General features: G+C 40.6%; 1 protein-coding gene and 1 non-coding gene across 2 annotated transcripts in view; one reads left to right on the forward strand and one right to left on the reverse strand.

The window, feature by feature from the left end:
• Positions 1–23,448, reverse strand: part of LOC126262299 (uncharacterized oxidoreductase YjmC-like) — a 285,251-nt gene that overhangs the window by 122,947 nt on the left and 138,856 nt on the right. Inside the window, exon 2 of the mRNA XM_049958838.1 lies at positions 13,016–13,249. Within this exon, the coding sequence (XP_049814795.1) occupies positions 13,016–13,226 (211 nt within the window). The 5' untranslated portion in view covers positions 13,227–13,249. The remainder of the gene's footprint in view (positions 1–13,015; positions 13,250–23,448) is intronic.
• Positions 15,999–16,073, forward strand: Trnat-ugu (transfer RNA threonine (anticodon UGU)). Its single transcript has one exon. It is a non-coding gene; the product is annotated as a tRNA-Thr (tRNA).

The raw sequence follows: 23,448 nt of genomic DNA on the forward strand, positions 1-23,448 counted from the left end.
ATACTGAAACCTATTTAAGGTACGTTACTGCCCGTCACACAGCTTCATAACACACATGGGAGACGTACAGACATGCTTAATAACCTTAAATTGGGCAATTACGAGAAAGGCGTCATCCATAACGTAACCGTCTATTTTTAACTGCGAGGTCTTGTCTTCACGGAGAGTTACAAGTACGTATACTTCTTTTGATATTCGTATAACTGATTCACTTTTCTCCAAAGGTTTCTGTAATTTTCCTATAAGCTGCATCTATCTATGCTTCTACAGTTTTGCATTTCCCCTCTAGCCATTTCTGCTGTGCCGATTTGCCCTTTCTGTCATTCTCATTTTTTTTTTAGACGTCTGAATTTCCTTTTGCCTATTTTATATGTTCTCCTTTCGTCTGTTAAATCTGTATCACGTTTTGAAATAATGTGCTACAGGAGAATACCGAGAATCAGATGGGTGGATCAGCTAATTAATGGGCAGGTATGGAATCGAACTGGGGAGAAAAGAAAATTTGACTAAAAGGTATCCCGCGCCCGGGTTAGATTCCCGGCTGGGTGTTGTGTGATGTCCTTAGGTTCGTTAGGTTTAAGTAGTTCTAAGTTCTAGGGGACTGATGACCATAGATGTTAAGTCCCATAGTGCTCAGAGCCATTTGAACTAAAAGGTAAGTAATGAACAGCTATCAAACTGGGGAGGAAAGAAATTTACGGTTGACTACGAGAATTTGATAGAACACGACCTGAGGCATCAAGAACTATTCAGTTTTTAAGTGAAATGGAGTGGGTCGGTTAAAATTATGGAGGGAGAGTAACAGTTCAATACAGTAAGCAGGTTTGGATGCAGCAGTTAAGCGAAGATAAAGAGGCTCGCACAGGATAAGCTAGCGTCGAGCGCTGAATCAAGTCGGCCCTTGGACCGAAGATCACAAAAACTACTACTTTGGCTTTCACAAATCTGCAATAAACTACAAACTGGTACTACCAGTTGACACTAAAGTTCAGAATGGAAACTGCATCTACGTACATATTCCATAAGCTACTATATGGTGCATGTGGAGGTTACTTCTTACAGAACTTCTGCCCTATTTCATTCATGTACGTAATGAGTGGAAAAGACTGTGTCTACGCCTCTGTACGAGGGACAGTCAAAATTAATTTTCATCTATAAAAAGTAAAGTTAGGTAATTAATGTTTTGTGTGCTATCAGCTGCATGTCTGGTATCATTGTTTCCGCACACTATGTCGCTGTAGGAGCCAAAACAAAATTACGCATCCATATCAGAGAGCAGCGCAGGCATGACAAACCTTGGCGACCTCCGGGCGTGATACACATACATAGTTAAGCTCGCGGGCCACCTAGTCACGTGATTCGCCTGCAGCGCTCCTAGTGCATAAAATGGTTCAAATGGCTCTGAGCACTATGGGACTTAACATCTGAGGTTGTCAGTCCCCTAGAACTTAGAACTACTTAAACCTAACTAACCTAAGGACATCACACAACACCCAGTCATCACGAGGCAGAGGAAATACCTGACCCCGCCGGGAAATCCTAGTGCATAAAGGCAAAACTATTGCGTCCGTGCCGTTAATGTTCATCACATAACGCACTGACATGAATGGCACTTTTCGACACGCCACACCAAAAATTATGCCTCAAAACACTCATTTTTGAGAGTACATTCATTTTATGTTCACCTAATCTTCAGGATGTTTACACTTGTTTACTCGTCATGACCACTGCATCTTTACTGTCAATAAAATTCTTCGGGGCTGTTGACCGCATAGCCAATATACAGTATAAAATTTCCCGACGTTTCGGCCACTGATGTATATAGGAGAGACGATGCAACCGACCAGCACACGAATTGCAGAGCATGAAAGGTATATCCCTCTGAGACAACGCACCAGCTCAGCGGTTGCGGAACACTAATATGAGTGCGATAAAGAAATAATATTCCGCGAAGCCTGCGTACTGGCGAAAAAGCCGTTTATATTGACGAGGAAGATTAGAGAGGCGATAGAAATAGCCAAACGACCCGCCAACATGAATAGAGAGGACGGGTATAGGCTTCCGGCGTCCTGGCTGCCAGCAAAAAAAATGGTTCAAATGGCTCTAAGCACTATGGGACTTATCTGAGGTCATCAGTCAGCTACTACTTAAACCTAACCAACCTAAGGACATCACACACATCCATGCCCGAGGCAGGATTCGAACCTGCGACCGTAGCGGTCGCTCGGCTCCAGACTGTAGCGCCTAGCACCGCACGCCACTCCGGCCGGCGCTGTTCACGTGACTCACGCCGTTGTTGGTAGTACTGTGTTTTCCCTTTCTTGGATGTAATTCGTAACCTGTGCCGTATTACAGTACGAGGTGATAGCTTTTGAAACTTGGACTTCTTCACAAACATTTTCGGAGTGAAATTTGTGCTGTTGCTAAGTGTAGTATCTCTGTGTTTCGAACCAGAGCGTTTTTTTACCATCGGTTTCCGAAAGACTTCTAATTTCAACGTGAATGGTCGTGCTAAATAACTTGTTGGGTTTACCTACAAGAAAGTTGCTTAAATCAAATGCAGTTCCATCCCAGCAAATAACTGACTGTCATGGGAATAAACCTGGCGCTGCAGGTTCTGTCCACACAGCAGGCGACGAAACAGAAAGAGAACGTCATACCAACACCGGGGAAGTGCGGAAGAGGGTTCTCAAACCATTCAGAGTTAAGTCACCCATGAAAAGAAAACAGGACAATTCAGTTAACACAAAAATTCCTTCTCATCCTTTCGTTATAAGCAAAGACAAAGAAATTAAGGATTCGAAGAAAGAATTGGCTGTTGTAAAGACCAGAAACTCTTTACTGGAGCAAAAAACTGCAATTATGCAGACAGCTAAGAAACAGGGTACACCTCTCAAAACAGCTGTTTCTGCTAGTAAGAATACAGGAAGAATAAACAAGAAGGTTAAGACTACACTATCTAATTGTTTCACCAAAGGAAATTTTCGGTGTCTGATGAAGAAAAAACAAGTGTAAACTGGAGTTCGGAGGACACTTCAAATGCCCTTACATTGAAAGCTTTGTCTTCTAAAGCATATGCTTACTTAAGAAGAAAGAACTATCCTTACAACTGAAAGAAAACAGCCCTCGGTCACTATTTTTAACAAATTAACCTATCATATGTCGGAAGCTCCCATGAATGACGTGGATTGCGCGTAGAAGAGCTTCCGCTGCACCAAATAAGTGATATTTCGATCACCTATCATATGTCTGAAGCTCGCATGAATGAAGTGGATTAGGCATCGAAACATTAGAAAGGCTGCCCAGGTATTTTCACGTCGCATTGGCCAAATTGTGAGATAGTCCTCCATGAAGATCGTGTAGAAAGCTTCATCGAACTGATAAACGACGTCTTCAATATGTTGCACACCAGGTAAACCCAAGGTCAGAAAGCACCTGTTAGAAGTGATTATGACTTAAACCTCAGAAGTCAAGAAAATTCCCTGAAGAGGTTTTTGGAAATTTGACGGAATATGAGAGTAGGGAAAAAGATCCATTTCAAAAAAGGTTTGTTACATCAGTAAATTCACTTTTTGGACTTTTCTCAGATGTAAAAAATGCCGAGGCAACATAAATAATGACAGCCAGACTCAATCAAGATTGTCTCGAAAATTCCTTTTCTAGGATTCGTGGTCTTGGTGAATTTTATAATAATTGCACGCCCTCTGAGGTGAAAATAGAATTCGCCTACTAAAACTGATTGGCAGTTCGACAAATATGCCTTTGCCCCTAGGTACTGCCATTGTAGAGAACGAAGATGAAAATTCTGCAGAGGATAAACAGTGGTCGAATCCCAGTATTTTATTTCTGGCGAGTTGTGCAACAAAGTAGCTGACACGTCACATTACGATACTTGACATGTAAAAGGTTTGTTTGGAGGTTGAGATCTTAGGTGGAAGTGTTCAGCAACAACCCATCAATATGATACCGTGGTTAGGTGGCGCAGAAGCTTCCCGTGCGGTCTAAAGGCGCGTTCACGCTACCCCAACGAAGGCAATCGAACAACAGCCAACGTATTGAGCCGAACGGTGGATACCAACACATTGGCATTCAGTCTTGTCACCCTTACCAAACCAACGGGTTCGGGCATATGGAGTCGCAGTTGACTCTGATAAATGATCGAGGTTGCACATTTTGTTTTTGTTATGAAGATTTTTAATTACAGTTTCACTATAATGTGAGGGAAGAAGAGGATTTAGCAGTCGTTGCATGTGCAGCATTTATTCTACTACAAGAAGCTGATCATCAGAAACAGAAGTCGAAGAAGAAATGACGATGGTGGACGACCCCCTTTTAAAGAATAGGGAGCAGTTTAATGGGACAAAATTAATGTCTGATCTTAAAGCTGGATTGCAATATGGTCCATTTCATATTTTTTGCAAATTAGAGCTACAGATTTCGAACAGTTACTGAATTTTGTAGGCCCTAAAATTTCCAAAGCAAGGACCTCGTTTAGGAGAGCAATAAAAATAGCTCCATAAGGGTTCCATTTCATTTTTCAGATCGTGCACATTATTTTCGTACAGCTCACGTATTTCCCACGAGGCACCTAATCTTTTCTATTTGTTTTTACAGTCGCAGCATGTAGGATCCCATAAAAATCACCGTTCAGTATAAAACTATCAGCTTTATTGCTGTCTCTACTCCATACTGCAGTATTTTTAGACACGATAAATTGATACATGCGCATACTTCACATCAGCAACAATAATTATTGCTGTACCAACAGGAATTAACGTATTCAGATGATTAGCTACACAAAATGGAACAAAGTTCAACTCAAAATTATTATGGGCTCTAGGATTTATTTTCCTACATACCCGTTCAACAGGCGCAGCAAGATGCTGCTAAAGGAACGAACATTCGATAGAAGCATCTTATTTTCCGAATGTATTCCAGACCAAAAAGAGATTCTAATAGCTGGAGTCCAAAGTTTTTGTTCATCATGCCTTTTGCGTTCTTCTGGTTATATTTCCGTAGACACTCTCATCACCCAACATATATTTCTATATATCTAACCGAGAAGTTAAATAGCAGTTTTCATAGATTTAAATTTTTCTAATACAAATACCTATTTTCTTAAAAATTTTCATGTCCTATTTCACCCCCTAATGGACTGAATTTCCAGAAGCAGAGAAACAGATATTTTTTTATGTGTAACTGAGAAACCAAATACAAATTTTCATAGATTTAGCTTTGGAAGTGCTTTCATAATGAAGTAAGTTCGTAAAACTTTTCATTCCCTATTTCACAACCTTAGGGAGCTCAATTTCCAAAAACATTGAAACACATATTTTTTAATTACTAACCGAGAAGTCGAATACCTATGTTTTAGCTGTAGCTTTAATAATGCTTTAATAGTTTCTTTAATATAGTTTACTTTCACACAGCTTTCACCCACTATTTTACCCCTTAGTGGCTGAATTTTCGACAAACCTGAAACACGTAATTTTTCATTTCTGAGTGAGGAACCAAATACCAATTTTCGTAGTTCTAGCTTCAAAATTGTCTTAATAGCGATATATTTTCAAATGTTCAAATGTGTGTGAAATATGGGACTTAACTGCTAAGGTCATCAGTCCCTAAGCTTACACACTACTTAACCTAAATTATCGTAAGGACAAACATACACACCCATGCCCGAGGGAGGACTCGAACCTCCGCCGGGACCAGCCGCACGGTCCATGACTGCAGTGCTAAGACCACTCGGCTAATCCCGCGCGGCGATATATTTTCAGAAAGCGTTGCATCCCGTATTTCACTCCCTTAGGAGTTGAATTTCGAACAATCCCTTCTTAAACAATAGCATAAAGTATAATAGCTACACTCTCTCCAAATTTCCAGTTAATATCCTTAGCGGTTTGGGCGGAGCGATGACGACTCAGTGAATCTTTCTGGCCCTATTTCACCATCTTAGGGGTTGAATTTATAAAAACAGGGAAACACATGTTTTATCATTTCTAACCGAGAAGTCAAACACTAACTTTCAAAGATGTAGCTTCAAAAATGCGTTCACAATGAAGTATTTTCGTAAACACGTTTCACTCCCTATTTTACCCCTATAGAGGTTGAATTTTCAAAAGCAGTGAAATGCGAATTTTATTCATTTGTAACAGAGAATACAAATTCAAATTTTCATAGATTTAGCTTAAAAATTATTGAATAATGAAACATTTCCACATAAATTTTCATCCCCTATTTCATCTCCTTATGGGATGACTTTAGAAAAACAGTGAAACGCTTTTTTAATTTCTAACGTGCTAAATTTGAATTTTCATTGGTTTAGCTTTAAAAATGCTTTCATAATGAAATATTTACTTAAAACATTTCATCCCCTATTTCAACCCCTTAGGGGTTAAATTTCCAGAAACACTGAAACACATATTTTTTTATTTGTAGCCGAGCAGTCAAATATAGAAGTAGCTTTAAAAATTCTTTAGCAGTTCTAAAATAATGATTTATTTTCAAAAAAAGTTCTATCCGCTATTTTACACCCACCGGAGTTAAATTTCCAAATATACTGAAACTTTATTTCTTTATTTCTGACCGAGAAACCAAATACCAATTTTCGTAGGTCTAGTTTCAAAATTGCCTTCAAAAAACCGTTCATCCCGTATTTCACCCCCCTCCCCCTCTGTGGAATTTTGAAAAATTCCTAACGACGCCTACAGTATAAGATGAACACCCTCTCCAAATTTCAAGTTCCTATCTTTAGCGGTTTTGGCTGGGCGATGAGGAGACGGTGAGAGAGTCGGTCGGGACATTGCCTTTTATACAGGGTGTTCGGAAATTCCCGTTATAAATTTCTAGGACTTGTAGATGGGAGTGAGTACGTAATATTTCGAATTGGAACCCCAGTCCGGAAACGTACCTTTTCGGTTCTGCGACAGTTTCAATTCACATGTTATTCATCCACTTCTGTTTCAGGAATTGCATTAGGCGTGACACAGTACAATTATTAGGTAACAATTCGAAAGGAAACACAATGAAACACCAATTTATCACTTAAGTACATTTGTTTGTATTAACACTTAAACATTACGTTTACATTATTCCGAAATAAAAATGAACCAGCATAGCCGGCCGGACTGCCCGAGCGGTTCTGGGCCCTACAGTCTGCAACCGGGCGACCGCTACGGTCGCAGGTTCGAATCCTGCCTCGGGCCATGGATGTTTGTGATGTCCTTAGGTTAGTTAGGTTTAAGCAGTTCTAAGTTCTAGGGGACTGATGACCTCAGAAGTTAAGTCCCATAGTGCTCAGAGCCATTTTTTTGAACCGGCATACTGTACGTACAGAACGGTGCTGATGCATTACAACAGTGGCCCTATGTGGTGATCGCCAACGTTGTTACAGAAATTGTACCTGCGGAGCATGTTCTGGTACACTCTCTCAATCCCACCTGGTGTCTCTTCAATTTTTAGTGCAGCGATCAGAACTCGTGCCAGCAGATCTTCCTCTGTCTGTACAGGAGTCACGTAAATTAAACATGACAGATGTTACGTGACAGCAGGTGACCGTCTGACGTATACGTCATCCTACCTACCCTATTGCAAACCAGGACAAGCAACTTTTCGCTTTCCCTCAGCATATGTGGACGCGTTACACATTGAATTGAAACCGTCCTAGAACGGAAACCGTACGTTTCCGGTCATGGGCTCCTATTCGCAGTATTATATACTCATTCCCCTCTCCAAGTTCTAAAAGTTTGTAACGGGAATTTCCAAACATCTTGCATACAGTGATAGATTGTTTCGCTTCCAGCAGTTTGCGCTTCGTAGTTGAAAAGCTGACAACAGAGATGCTAGCTGTCAACGATCTTCTTTCGCCAACTTTAAGTAAGTGTGAGACAAGGGCTGATTGTTGTTTTTATTTTCTTTGTAAGAATTAACCTGTAACAGAGACTAAAGTGGAATCTCATTAACTCTGGCTAATTGCGGCGAGTCTCAGTCCGAATTGTAGAAATGCTTTGTAAAGCACTTATCTGAAGCTATAGTTAGGAATGTAACATACAGTCTACATTTGTTTGGACTCTGTATAGTCGAGAACGGACTTCAGAAACAAGTCAGTTTCATCTGGGTTGTACACGTGTGCAAACGGCAGTGCTAAACTCGGTCGTAATACTCAAGAGCAGAAACACCAGCTTGAATTTTGTCAAGTATTCAGTACTCTTAATTAATGTTCTGAAATTAACAACGTATATTTCTTCCTAACATTCGTCCTGGTTAGTGTGTTGGAATGTATGACAATTCAGTATACTTCTAAGTCCTCACAGAGATGGGAATTAACACAGCTCCTCATATGGCTTACGCAAGCGAACTGACCTGGGGAGGGTGATTAATTATAGTTAATGCATCAATATTATTTTTGAAACTTTCATGGATATATGATGATGTTCCTTTCATGTCAGTTAATTTTACGTAAGCGATTATTCTTACGATTAGCCGTTAACTTGCTGTCTATAGGTATAACGGAAAGAAGTCCGGCTGCTCATACTGTAACGTCGTTGTAAGTCGGAATATTTCGTGTCGACTGTGTTCTATTGGCGATAGCTCTCAACACCAGTAGACAGTAGTGGCTCTTAAGCATAGCTGGGCACAACACCGTTAATCGCCAATTAACGAAGTTTACTTTTCGAGTAACGGATTAAGTTTTAACTTTAAAAAACGTTCACGGACTCTGTAACTTCGGTTAAGTTTGTTTGGGTCCGTTAATCGTTAGTTAGACACATACTATTTATGACAAAAATGACGCCGCGCTGCTCACGGAAGTCATGTTCTAACAAGTTAGGGTCATGTAGTTGTGTGGCAACGTCGGCCGGGGTACGAGCGAATGATGCAAACAATCGAGAGCGAGCGAGAACAACAAAGGTGTTGGCTGTTTATTGCAGCTTCTTTCCAGAGTTCGCGTTTGTTAGTTCGTCGACTGGAAACTAAACCATGGAATCGGATTCCAGCTTTACAAATCATGAAAATATGTGGCTGCATTATGTGATAACGTTAATTTTGTATCAAGATCGGGAGAACAAATACTTTTCAATTGTAAACTGTGCTTACCTAAAAAATAAAAAAAATAGGACTCGCACTTCGAGTCTAACAATTTGAAACAACACATTTGGAGAGCGCATAGATCGTGGTATCTACAGTTCGAAGACGGAATGAAATCAGATGCCGATAGAGGAAAGCCAAAAAGAAAATTCAATCTTGAGCGTCCAGATATCGACAGCGGAGCCTGTAGCAGTAATCCAGTTACAAGAATACGGCAGGGGAGCATAGGGGAGCCTTTAGGCATTGTGGAAATTGACAGCTTCACATGTCGTCAAATGGAAATTGTTTGTGAAGCTGATAAAAACTTAACCGCCATCAAATGTTCAGTTTTGAGAACAATAGACACACGGTTCGTTGATGAGCACAATCGATTAAAGCAACATCTTGTTTAGAAACTCAATCTAACCTACATACGAATATTTGACGAGTACGATTCATTGTTTCAAAAAAAAAAAAAAAAAAAAAAATTCATTTTGCCAAGAGATATTATTTTTAATTCTTATATAAGATTATGTAGTCTCTCTTGTACGTGGCGTCTAAAACCTAATGTACAGACAGGCATCATTTTAACATTATAGATAGGCCTATTACAGTTATTACGTGACTGCATCGAATGGATAAAATAAAATAATTTTAGAAATTTTAGAGTTTGTATCGATCGTCGCTCGAATTGTAAGTGTAATATCTGATTTATCTCATTTATATGTTTCATTCACTTGGTCATTTCACAATACCCACAACGAAGTTTACTATTACGAGTTAACGATCAACGTTAATTTCCAATACATCTTCTGTAAAGTTACGTTTTAAGGTTTAACGAAGTTACCACCTTTAGTAACGGATTATCGATTAGCGAAGTTACTGTTTTGATTAACGTTACCCAGCTTGGCGAAATCTTGTGAAGTATATGTAAATTCAAAATTAAATAACGTAACGAGTATGGATGAATATGAACGTCTCTTTGAGGCGTCTGTTTCAATGCAGCAGGAGCAGAGGTCTACCGATTTAGTCTCAGAAATTCGACTATTTGCACATTCCTACAATCAACCGGAAACCGTTATTTCTCCGATTTTGGAAAGACAATGAGGCAGTGTATCCCTGTTCTGCATAGTGTGGCTCGTAAATATCTGAAATAGCCAACCCCTTGTTTCTTATGAATGACTGTTTCGTAAGACAGAGGACATAGCACCAGCTCAATGGATAAAGAGTACTTAAATTAATGATCCCTAGTTCGTTTCCTGAAACAAATTCTTGCTTGCAAGCATATTCGCGACATCAATATTTAGCTTTACTAATAGAAGTTAGTAACGTATATACTTAATCAAAAACGAATGACAACCTTCATTTTTAAAACTGGACAATTATTGCTAGTTACAAAGAGAGAAACGTAAGTGTGATAGAACCGGCATATTTTTTGCAGATCAGATCTTTTTATCGCAGCAAATAATTGTACAGAAATGCTTCATAGGCTTAAAAATAAAGACCTAACACAGCAATTAATTGTATTAGGATACAAGTAATCGAAATGATTTATCAAATGGCTCTGAGCACTATGGGACTTAACATCTGAGGCCATCAGTCCCCTAGAACTCAGAACTACTTAAACCTAACTAACCTAAGGACACCACACACATCCATGCCCGAGGCAGGATTCGAACCTGCGGTCGTAGCGGTCGCGCGGTTCCAGACTGAAGCGCCTAGAACCACTCGCCACACCGGCCGGCGAAATCATTTATCGATTCGTTTAATCGGAAAGGCAGACTAATCGACTCTTACTCGTAATCGCTCATCACTGAACTGAGAAAGCTTTCACTTTGCGTTGCATGCTTGTGGCCAAATATTGTTTGTATATATAATATCTCAGTCACTTTTGTTGACTCAGGAAATACTCAACAAACTGGGCTTCTATTGTAAAAACATAGTTCGAATTAAGCAAACTCTTACAAACGCCAATTCTGAAAAGAAATTTAGAGGTGAAATTTTAGAAGTTTTCAGATCAAAGTTGGTGTGAGGTAGGAACATGTTCTCTCCCCGCTGATCTTTAAATGTGTTCTAGAAAAAATCATAAGAATAAAGAATGTCATTAGGTGAAATCCAAACCAATGTCGGAGTCAGATTAGGTTACAAAAGGGACAACCTACAAAGAGGCTGTTTAGTACGGGGTGTTCAAAAAGTCTCTCCGCAGTGACGTATGATTGTTAGCTGCGCGTGTCGCATGATTATTCGCCTGCCTGGGTTTTTCAACGAAACAATAAACGCACAACGATACTGCAGTGATATTCTGCACCCATTCATAAGAGAACTTGTGTTAAGTGAAGTACTGAACGGTTATTTTCAACAAGGTGATGCAATCGCGCATACATTTCGCGTTTCAATGTCACTGCTTGCTGACGTTTTTGGTGATCGCATAATTTCACAGGGACTTTGGCTTTCATGATCGCCTGACCTAACACAACCTGACTGTATCCTCTGGGTACAGCGAAAGCAACTGTCTATAAAAACCGTCCAAAATCCATCGATGAATTGAAAACTGCAATATCCACTTTCACTGCCTCTGTTACAGAAGAATTGTTTCAGCTTGTGTTTGCAAACATGATTAGACGAATAGAATTGTGTATTTAACAACAGGGGGGACACTTTCAACATAGAATCTGAAAATACGTAAGTAAAAATGAATATTCAATAAATTAATAACTTGTATTTCACTGAGGTTCATTTCGGTATATTCACTGCGACATACCGCAAGCGCGGCTAACAATCATACGGCACTGCGGAGAGACTTTCTGAACACACTGTATTTGTGGATGACCTAGCTATTTTTTCATACTCAACGGAAATAGCCGTTACACATACAGAAAAACTCGAAGAACAATCAGAAAAGCAGCCTTACAAATCTTCCTTGAGTAAACCAAATTTATGACAAACATTGAGGGAACCTCAAGCCTAATGAAAACTAAATAAAGAAAAAATGAGAGAACTAACAAGTTCGCCGGCCGGGGTGACCGAGCGGTTTTGGGCGCTACAGTCTGGAACCGCGCAAACGCAACGGTCGCAGGTTCGAATCCTGCCTCGGGCATGGTTGTGTGTGATGTCCTTATGTTAGTTACGTTTAAGTAATTCTAAGTTCTAGGGGACTGATGACCTCTGAAGTTAAGTCCCATAGTGCTCAGAGCCATTTGAGCTAACAAGTTCAAGTACCTAGGAGAAGTAACTGACAGAAATTTCGGAGGAAAAAGCTATTAAGGCAATAATTAATAAGATGAAAACAGGTCATATAATAGGAAATCATTGCCCTTCAGTGCTAAAGTTACAAACTGCTCTACAGTAATTCTCCCAGAAGCACTTTATGCAGCAGAAAGCTTATCTGTGTACAAAACAGCGACGATGGAAGCACTGGAAATCACAGACAGAAAAATACTGAGGAAAATTTTGGGACCACTTAAAGAGCAAACGCAATACAGACGACGTCATAATAGTGAACTTCGTACACAAATGGAAAAAAAATAGAAACATGGTCAAGAAAAGAAGAATAAATTTCTACAGCCACATCCAAAGAATGAATCCCAACAATACAATTACTTCGGTAATTTGAAAATGGATAACACATGGTGTAAAGAAGTTGGTAGGGGCATCATTGAACTAATTCCAAATTACAAGATGTTGAGGAATAACTGCCACTCTGGAAGAAATTACAGCGCACCACAGGTTTCCCGGAAGAACCCAAGAAGAAGACTGGAGCCACTTGGACGGAAGAGAGAAACGTCCGTAAATGACAAGAAAAATGTAGAAGAATAGAACGGAGAAACAGTTGAATTAACCTTCGTATCACTGTACATGTAAGTGCAACCCAGAGTGCCTGTAAAGTATAAGGCAGTCACAGAGCTAATTAGGATGCAGAGAGTGTAGTAAGGCATAGAGAGAAGGTACTGACCGAGCCTGTTCATGCCGTGGCTGAAGTGCCCCTTCTGGTCGGCGGCGACCAGCAGGTCCGCCATGGCGGCAGCGTTGTCTGCGCTAGCACCCACGGCTTTCATACAGTCCGCCATGAAGCGGTGAGCTTCCGCCACCGGCACCACGACACCTTTCCCCGACGACATCGCGGAGGCGACTGATGACAGCCAGCGTCGCGTCACCACAGCCATCGCTGCCTGCGGGCCTGCCAACCCTGCAGGCATAAAATCACCGACCTCTGCGTTATCAGCTGCGCACCGCACCACGACGAGGGAGTCGTGTATTGAATAGCTGTGCACCAATGTGCGGCTGCTTGAGATTCTGTATTAGCATTAATGTATGCTAGGCTAGCTAACATAGGATTTATTTTTCAGTTTTTACCATTTGAATGATTCCTACAGCATCTATAGTGTCACATCTTGGTGGATTCGTTGATCGTAGGAGGTGTGATAATAAAATAATGAGATTTTTTTCCTCCCTAGGGTGGTAACCCTGCCCTACAACTTATCTTAGAAGATAGATTAAGGAAAGGCAAACCTACGTTTCTAACATTTGTAGACTTAGAGAAAGCTTTTATCAATATTGACTGGAATACTCTTTCAAATTCTGAAGGCGGCAGGGGTAAAATACAGGGAGCGAAAGGCTATTTACAATTTGTACAGAAACCAGATGGCAGTTAGAAGAGTCGAGGGGCACGAAAGGGGAGCAGAGGTTGGGAAGGGAGTGAGACAGGGTTGCAGCCTCTCCCTGATGTTATTCAATCTGTATATTGAGGAAGCAATAAGGGAAACAAAAGAAAAATTCGGAGTAGGTATTAAAATCCATGGAGAAGAAATAAAAACTTTGAGGCTCGCCGATGACATTGTAATTCTGTCAGTGACACCAAGGACATGGAAGAGCAGTTGAACGGAATGGACAGCGTCGTGAAAGGAGGATATAAGATCAACATCAACAAAATCAGAACGAGAGTAATGGAATGTAGTCGAATTAAGTCGGGTGATGCTGAGGGAATTAGATTAGGAAATGAGACACTTAAAGTAGTAAAGGAGTTTTGTTATTTGGGGAGCAAAATAACTGATGATGGTCAAAGTAGGGAGGATACAAAATGTAGACTGGCAATGGCAAGGAAACAGTTTCTGAAGAAGAGAAATTTGTTAACATCGTGTATAGATTTAAGTGTCAGGATGTCGTTTCTGAAGGTATTTGTATCGAGTGTACCCATGTATGGAAGTGAAACATGGACGATAAAGAGTTTGGACAAGAAGAGAATAAAAGCTTTCGAATTGTGGTGTTACAGAAGAATGCTGAAGATTAGATGGGTAGATCACATAACTAATGAGGAGGTATTGAATAGAATTGGGGAGAAGAGGAGTTTGTGGCACAACTTGATTAGAAGAAGGGATCGGTTGGTAGCACATGTTCTGAGGCATCAAGGGATCACCAGTTTAGTATTGGAGGGAGCGTGGTGGGTAAAAATCGTAGAGGGAGACCTAGAGATGAATACACTAAGCAGATACAGAAGGGTGTAGGTTGCAGTAGGTAGTGGGAGATGAAGAAGCTTACACAGGATAGAGTAGCATGGAGAGCTGCATCAAACCAGTCTCAGGACTGAAGACCACAACAACAACAGGGTGGTAACCCTGCAGCCTACTACAGCAGGCAGTGTGTGACCATGGTCTTTTCCCACCACAACCGCAAGTGGTGTGCACATACAATGTTCTGATCAGGAGTAACAGCTTGGAGAGTGAAGTTTCTGGGTTTGCTTCTCATTACAACACCGGAATCGCGAAATATATATGGAATTGGGGTAAAACACAGCCAATTATCTGTGCCAAAAAATATTATAGCTACGAACAACGATAAAGAATTGCCAACGGCAGCAAACAACGGAAAAGCCGTTGAACACTAAAAGTACACTTTAGCACACACCCCAAATCACGCAGCATATATATGTGTATTGTACTACACTGACGGAAAATAATCGCAACACTGAAATATAATTATTGTAGAGAAATGAATTTGGGGAATACACTTGTCTAGGTAACATATTTAAATGATGAACATTGCAAGATCACAGGTTTATATAAGCACGAGATAAGCCATTGCAAATGTAAAATGCTGGTCCTTCAGGAACCGGTGTAACCGCCAAAATGTTAAATGTCTGCATGCAAACGTGCTTACATTGTGTTGTACAGGTGCCGGATGTCAGTTTTTGTGATGGCGTTCCATGTCTGTTGCACTTGATCGGTTAAAAACAGGGACGATTAATGCTGTCCCACATTGCTCGACTGGAGACAGATCTGGTGATCGAGCAGGCCCCAGCAACGTGTCGACGCTCTGTAAAGCGTGATGCGTTACAACAGCGATATGTGGGTGAGCTTTATCCTGCTGGAAACAGCCCTGGAATGCTATTCGTGAATGGCAGCACAACAGATCGAATCAGCAGACTGAAGTGCACATGCGCAGTAAGAGTGCACGGGATAGCCACAAGAATGCTCCTGCTGTATCTGAAACCGCTCCCCAGACCATAACTCCAGGTGTAAGTCCAGTGTGTCTAGCACATCTACATCTACATCTACATCTACATCTACATACATACTCCGCAATCCATTGGGGACAATGAAGTACATCAACGCCTGTATGCAGCTAGGGTGTCTATTTAATTACCATTTCATTTCTAGCAAAGCTGCATGGTCATCCACGGTAACTGTTCTTTCGGGAACAGATACTACCGTCATATATAGTTAAAATGTGGCTTCCCGGCCATTGACCTTCTTGTGCAAATGCACACGCTATGCCCGAACTCGTACGGGACTTGGTAGATTAATCTGCCACGAGTAATGAGTATGATGGGCAAACATCTATTAGGCGCACTACGAATGTAGTGGTGTGGACATGTTGGGAATGTGGATCTCACGGGGAGCGTGCAAGGGATAAGTCCCTGCAGACGCACTATCCTCTGTGCCCGCGGTGGCTCAGATGGATAGAGCGTCTGCCATGTAAGCAGGAGATCCCGGGTTCGAGTCCCGGTCGGGGCACACATTTTCAACATGTCCCCAATGAAGTACATCAACGCCTGTATGCAGCTAGGGTGTCTATTTAATTACCATTTAATACAAGTAGTATTTTGCAACCCCGAATTTTTAAACCGATAGTTCGGTAATATTCACGTCTCTCAGAACCTGGTTTCTTTGGAATTGGAATTATTATATTCTTCTTGAATACTGAGGTCTTTTCGCCTGTCTCATATATCTTGCACACCAGATCGAAGAGTTTTTTTTCATGGGTGGCTCTCTCAAGGCTATCGATAGAGCTGATGGAATGTCGTCCACTATCGGAGCCGTTTATCGACTTAGGTCTTTCAGTGTTGTCAAATACATATCTCAGCATTTGTCTACCATTTCGGCTTCATATACGTCCTCTTCCCATTCTATAAGATTTCCTTCACTTTCATTTCCCTCGCGTAGCTCCTCTATACACTCCTTTCAGCTTTCCCTTCTTTGTTTAGTACTCGTTTCCCAACTGACCTCTTGATACTCATACTTGTGTTTCCCTTTTCTCCAAAGGCCTCTTTAATTTTCCTATAGGCGGTTTTTATCTTTCCCCTAGTGATATATGCTTCTAAATCCTTACATCTGTCCTCTAGCCATTCCCGCTTAGCCATTTTGCACTTCGTGTTAATCCAATTTTAGACGTTTGTATTCCCTTTCGCTTGCTTCATTTGCTGCACCTTTATATCGTCTCCTTTCATCAATTAAATGCAATGTCTCTAGTGATATCCAAGGATATCTATTAGGCCTTCTCTCTTTACCTATTTACCCTCTGTTGACTTCACTATTTCATCTATCGAAGCTACCCATTCATCTTCTACTATATTCCCTTCCCCTGTTTCGGTGAATCGTTGCCTAATGCTCCCTCTGAAACTCTCAGCAGCCTCTAGTTCTTTCAAGTTATGCGGGTCTCGTCTGCTTGATTTCCTAGCATTTCACAATTTTATCAGTTTTAATCTACGGTTCATAGCCAATAAATTGCGGTCTGTGTCCACATCCCCTGGAAAAATCGTACAGTTTGAAATCTGGTTCCGAAATATCCATCTTATCGGTGCCTCCAGATCCCTTCCGTTTATACAACCTTCTTTCGTAATTCTTAAACCAATTGTTAGCATCAGTTACAAAGCCTGAATCCTCCACAGCGGGTCAGGCGCCATCGCCGTCGTCCAGACGGATCATGATGCAGCGTTTTAGAGTATACTTTTACATCATTGGCTTCTCTATGTAATATAGCACTTTTACTCTTGTTATTACAGTGCAAACTCTGATGATGGCCCGTAATTAAAAGGCCAAAACCGGTCAGCAGCAATTAACGTCGGCTGCGATGAAAACTGTTTTTAAATAATTTTATGACATCAAAGATCGCTGTACTCCAACAACGTTACATAAGAATAAATTATGCTGAGCAAAATTCTACCAGGTGGCTTCCTCATTCATTACTCCCCCCCCCGCGCGCAGACCATATTCACCTTTTATTTTTTTCTTCTCTTCCTTACCACCGAATCCCAGCCCCCATCAGTATTAAACTTTTCCTTAACTACGTGAATAATTTGTTTTATTACATCAAACATTTTCTTTTTTTCTTCTCTTCCTTACCACCGAATCCCAGCCCCCATCAGTATTAAACTTTCCCTTGTTGTTGTTGTTGTGGTCTTCAGTCCTGAGACTGGTTTGATGCAGCTCTCCATGCCACTCTATCCTGTGCAAGCCTCTTCATCTCCCAGTACTTACTGCAACCTACATCCTTCTGAATCTGCTTAGTGTATTGATCTCTTGGTCTCCCTCTACGATTTTTACCCTCCACGCTGCCCTCCAATGCTAAATTTGTGATCCCTTGATTCCTCAAAACATGTCCTACCAACCGATCCCTTCTTCTAGTCAAGTTGTGCCACAAACTTCTCTTCTCCCCAATCCTATTCAACACCTCCTCATTAGTTACGTGATCTACCCACCTTACCTTCAGCATTCTTCTGTAGCACCACATTTCGAAAGCTTCTATTCTCTTCTTGTCCAAACTATTTATCGTCCATGTTTCACTTCCATACATGGCTACACTCCATACAAATACTTTCAGAAACGACTTCCTGACACTTAAATCTATACTCGATGTTAACAAATTTCTCTTCTTCAGAAACGATTTCCTTGCCATTGCCAGTCTACATTTTATATCCTCTCTACTTCGACCATCATCAGTTATTTTACTCCATAAATAGCAAAACTCCTTTACTACTTTAAGTGTCTCATTTCCTAATCTAATCCCCTCAGCATCGCCCGATTTAATTTGACTACATTCCATTATCCTCGTTTTGCTTTTGTTGATGTTCATCTTATATCCTCCTTTCAAGACACTGTCCATTCCGTTCAACTGCTCTTCCACGTCCTTTGCTGTCTCTGACAGAATTACAATGTCATCGGCGAACCTCAAAGTTTTTACTTCTTCTCCATGAATTTTAATACCTACTCCGAATTTTTCTTTTGTTTCCTTTACTGCTTGCTCAATATACAGATTGAATAACATCGGGGAGAGGCTACAACCCTGTCTCACTCCTTTCCCAACCACTGCTTCCCTTTCATGCCCCTCGACTCTTATGACTGCCATCTGGTTTCTGTACAAATTGTAAATAGCCTTTCGCTCCTTGTATTTTACCCCTGCCACCTTCAGAATTTGAAAGAGGGTATTCCAGTTAACGTTGTCAAAAGCTTTCTCTAAGTCTACAAATGCTAGAAACGTAGGTTTGCCTTTTCTTAATCTTTCTTCTAAGATAAGTCGTAAGGTTAGTATTGCCTCACGTGTTCCAACATTTCTACGGAATCCAAACTGATCTTCCCCGAGGTCGGCTTCTACCAGTTTTTCCATTCGTCTGTAAAGAATTCGCGTTAGTATTTTGCAGCTGTGACTTATTAAACTGATAGTTCGGTAATTTTCACATCTGTCAACACCTGCTTTCTTTGGTATTGGAATTATTATATTCTTCTTGAAGTCTGTGGGTATTTCGCCTGTCTCATACATCTTGCTCACCAGTTGGTAGAGTTTTGTCATGACTGGCTCTCCCAAGACCATCAGTAGTTCTAATGGAATGTTGTCTACTCCCGGGGCCTTGTTTCGACTCAGGTCTTTCAGTGCTCTGTCAAACTCTTCACGCAGTATCTTATCTCCCATTTCATCTTCATCTACATCCTCTTCCATTTCCATAATATAGCCCTCAAGTGCATCGCCCTTGTATAAACCCCAATATACTCCTTCCACCTTTCTGCCTTCCCTTCTTTGCTTAGAATAATTTGTTTTATTACATCAAACATTTTCTCAATCTCTTCGTCATATGCGGAGCAGGTTCACTTACACACTTGTAGTACGGTAGTGGGTGTTCGCTTCGTGTCTGTCTTGGCTACGATAATGCGTTCACTGTGCTATTTAGAGGGGCTTACCGGCTTACCGGCATTCCTGTTTTCTTATTCATTATTAGATCTACTCCTGCATTACCTGTATTTGATTTTGAACTTATAACCCTGTACCCGCCTGACCAGAAGTCATGTTCCTCCTGCTAACGAACTTCACTAATTCCCACTATATCTAACTACAACCTATCCATTTCTTGAAGGACGTTATCTTTACGCCAGTAACTGTTATAAGTTTTTATTACACTATTGCAATTTCGGCCTTAGGCCATTATCAAGTGCTGATATTATGGCTTTAAGCCATGTCAACGTAATATAAGCTGACACATTTGTATGTCGTTGTCAATACTTTTAAATATCAGCACTTGATAATGGCCTAAGGCCGAAATTGCAATATTGTAATAAAAACTTATAACAGTTACTGGCGTAAAGATGATGTCCGTCAAAAAAATTTTATGACTGTGAATCCCAGCTACAACAAATATATCCATTTCTCTATTTAAATTTTCTAACCTACCTGCCCCATTAACGGATGGAACTTTCCACGTTCTGACCCGTTCAGCAGTTTTGTTTCTCCTGACGACGACGTGCTCCTGAGTAGTCCCCGCCCAGAGATTCGAATGCCGGACTATTTTACGTCCGGAATGTTTTACCCAAGAGGATGCCCTCACCATTTAACCATACTGTAGAATTGTATGCACTCAGGATAAATAACGGCTGTAATTACTCATTGCTTTCGACCGTTCGCAGTACCCGCATAGCAAGGTCATGTTGTTTGGTGTTACAAGGCCATATCAGTCAAATATCCAGACTGTTGCCCTGCAACTAATGAAAAGGCTGCTGCCCTCCTCAGGAACCACGCATTTATCTGGCCTCTCAATACACACCCCTCCGTTGTGGTTGCACCTACGGCACGGCTATCTGTGTCGCTGAGCCACGTAAGCCACCCCACCACGGCAAAGTCCGTCGTTCATTAGTAAAAAAAAAGTACTTAAAAAAGTGGTTGGTTGCTGCATTTCTTAAAAACAGACAACCCACAGCCACGGATCTCAACAACCAGCAAATATACGAATTAATGAGAAACACGGTTCTTTTAAATTCAGTATACAACTTTTGGACGTTCGCCATTGTACTTTTTGATAGTTTTTCGGTACGCTGATCTTACCGGTAACTGGAGCCTTTTAAAGCTAACTGGTAAGTTAGTTGTAATTAGCGAAACTCGTGTTATGAATACGGACTTTCCTTTTTCTTCTCTAATTAAAATCTTCGGTTCTGTGCAAGTTTATTTGCGAGAGGATGTCGCCACCATTGAGCGAATTTTGGAATTCCATAGGGAAGTCTACGCTTTCTTCTTAATTCATCATTGTATCAATGGATATTGTATATTCGCTGACTTGTGTGTTGAATTACGTCGTTTCGTTGTTGTTGCTACAATTGTTCTTTCACATTATCATTCTTTGTTTACGCAGATTCTCTCTATAAGCGTATACAATTTTTCGATGAGTTGTACTTCTGTCTTTTACTTCTACGCTGCGCAATTCACCTGGTAGAAAGGTTTCGCCGGAGTACGGACCAGTGCGATGTGTACCCATTCCAAGTTGTATTCCAGGACACTGGAGAATATTCGTTAACGTTCGTTAATATTCGAAAATATTCGTTAACATTCCAAAATATTATTGAACAGTCTACAGTTTTTTCTCTTGAGAAATACATTAATGTAAAAGAGGCGGTGAGATGCCCAACTGACAGTCACGATATTATGGTGACGACTGTTAACACTCGCACTTCCACAACCACAACAGCTACCACTGCAGTGAATAATGGGAGAACCAAGGTCAGCACCAAACACAAAAAGAAAAATATATATTCACTGTCTCAATAACTTCATGGGACTGACTTCAAGAATTAACTACAGTTCTTCAAATGGTATCTGAAAAACCTGCACTGTGATACGGCGTTGTTATGGAAAAATTTGTCTTCGGATGAAGCATCGTAAAAACCATGGGCAAACATATCTCCGCAATATGCATTACTGACAGCTGAAAATCCACGCTGGATGAGAGTAGTGAATAAACGACGACCTTGGTTTGTCAATAGGACTTTCAAGAATTTCATCTTTGGTCACTGTTCTACCGGCAGGACGCTAAATAGACATATTTCGTAATAGATGTGCTACCGCAATTATCGGAAGATACCCCATTATACATAATGAAAACTATGTGCTGTCAACATGACGGATGACCCGCTATTCGGAGCGGGTAATTACAGGCCTTATCACAAATTTGGAGATCGCTGGATCGGTCGTTCGGGACACATAAAATGGCCTAGGCGCTCACTAGACTTAACACTTCTGGACTTCTATCTGTGGGAAAAATGTAAAAGAGGAAGTCTGAAAGAATACATCGACCACTCTCGAAAACATAAAATCCCATGCAACATAGGTCTCTGTTACTGTAAAGTCCGATGAAATTAAACATGCTGTATTGTCTTCCCGGAGAAGTATTACAGCATGCATCATCATTGATCAAGATCAATATTCTCAGAACTTGATACTTCGTAATAATAAACAAATGGTTCAAATGGCTCTGAGCACTATGCGACTTAACTTCTGAGATCATCAGTCGCCTAGAACTTAGAACTAATTAAATCTAACTAACCTAAGGACATCACACACATCCATCCACGAGGCAGGTTTCGAACCTGCGACCGTAGCGGTCGCGCGGTTCCGGACTGAAGCGCCTAGAACCGCTCGGGCACCACCGTCGGCTGTTAAAAAGACGTAGCAAGTCATAATTCGTTAGTTATAAATGAAGAGTCAGAAAATTCAATATTGTCCGCAATAACTTAGTGATTACCGCACATAGATGTAATTATTCGTCCTGGAACTATCTTAGTCGCATCATCGTCTAAACTTTCAGGCTGATAATTTCCCGCAGTCATTTTTCTCTCCCACTGGTATTTGCACTCTGCGACTGCATATAATTGTTTATTTGTTTAAAGAAAACACGGGTCACCCTAGTTGTACAGAGCCTCTGAAGAGTAAACCGAAATTTTGTGCGAAGATTTCTACTGTGTTTTGATCACGAAACAAAATTACTTTTAAAATTTTATTACTATTATCACTAATTCATAATACTGTAATACTGATTACGCCACACTAACGTTGCCTAGTATTGGGTAATTACCCCTGAACGGTAAAATGATATTTTGTGAGGGGTAAACGCAAAAGGTTTCAATTGTGTTTTGGTCACAAAACAAAATTATTTTAAAAATACTATTGCTATTACCACTATTTCATAGAAGTGAAACAATGATTAGATAAGTTACCAGTAATTAATTTTTTTCAAATATTAGCATTAAAGCATGACACAGTCGAAGTTGTGCCCAACTTATAGTAACAACCCCCCGAAGGGTAAAATGAAATTTTATGAGGCGTAAACACAAAAGATGTCAACTGTATTTTGCCCACAAAATAAAATTATTTTTCAAATATTATTACTATTTCATAAAACTATAATACTGATTACATAAACTGTCAGTAATTAATGTTTTTCTCGAAAGTCAGCTTTAAGCATAGTAGAGTTGGGCGAAAGCTACATTTTATGAAATTACGAGGCTTGGAATTTTAATAGTGGTAACTATTCATTTACAGCTCGTACAAAATAGATAGGTTTTTCAAAGTTTTACTGACCTTCAAAGTAGTCACCAGCATTGTTTATAACCCGTTGCCAGCGATGTGGACGTCGTAGGATGCTCTTAACAGTGCCAGTACTGTTGACAGTTCGAACGGCACGAATTTGTAGCAGTTCTGACGAATTTGTAGCAGTTCTGAAGCGAATGCCGTGAAGTGTTTCCTTCAGTTTAGAAATCGAGTTGAACTCACGAGGGCTTAAGTCAGGAGAGTGCACTTAGCAGCCCCATCAAACAAATCAGTAACAGCTTGCACTGTACGTGCTTGAGCATTGTC

This window comes from Schistocerca nitens, chromosome 6 (genome assembly GCF_023898315.1).
Source record: "Schistocerca nitens isolate TAMUIC-IGC-003100 chromosome 6, iqSchNite1.1, whole genome shotgun sequence".
Taxonomy (NCBI): domain Eukaryota; kingdom Metazoa; phylum Arthropoda; class Insecta; order Orthoptera; family Acrididae; genus Schistocerca; species Schistocerca nitens.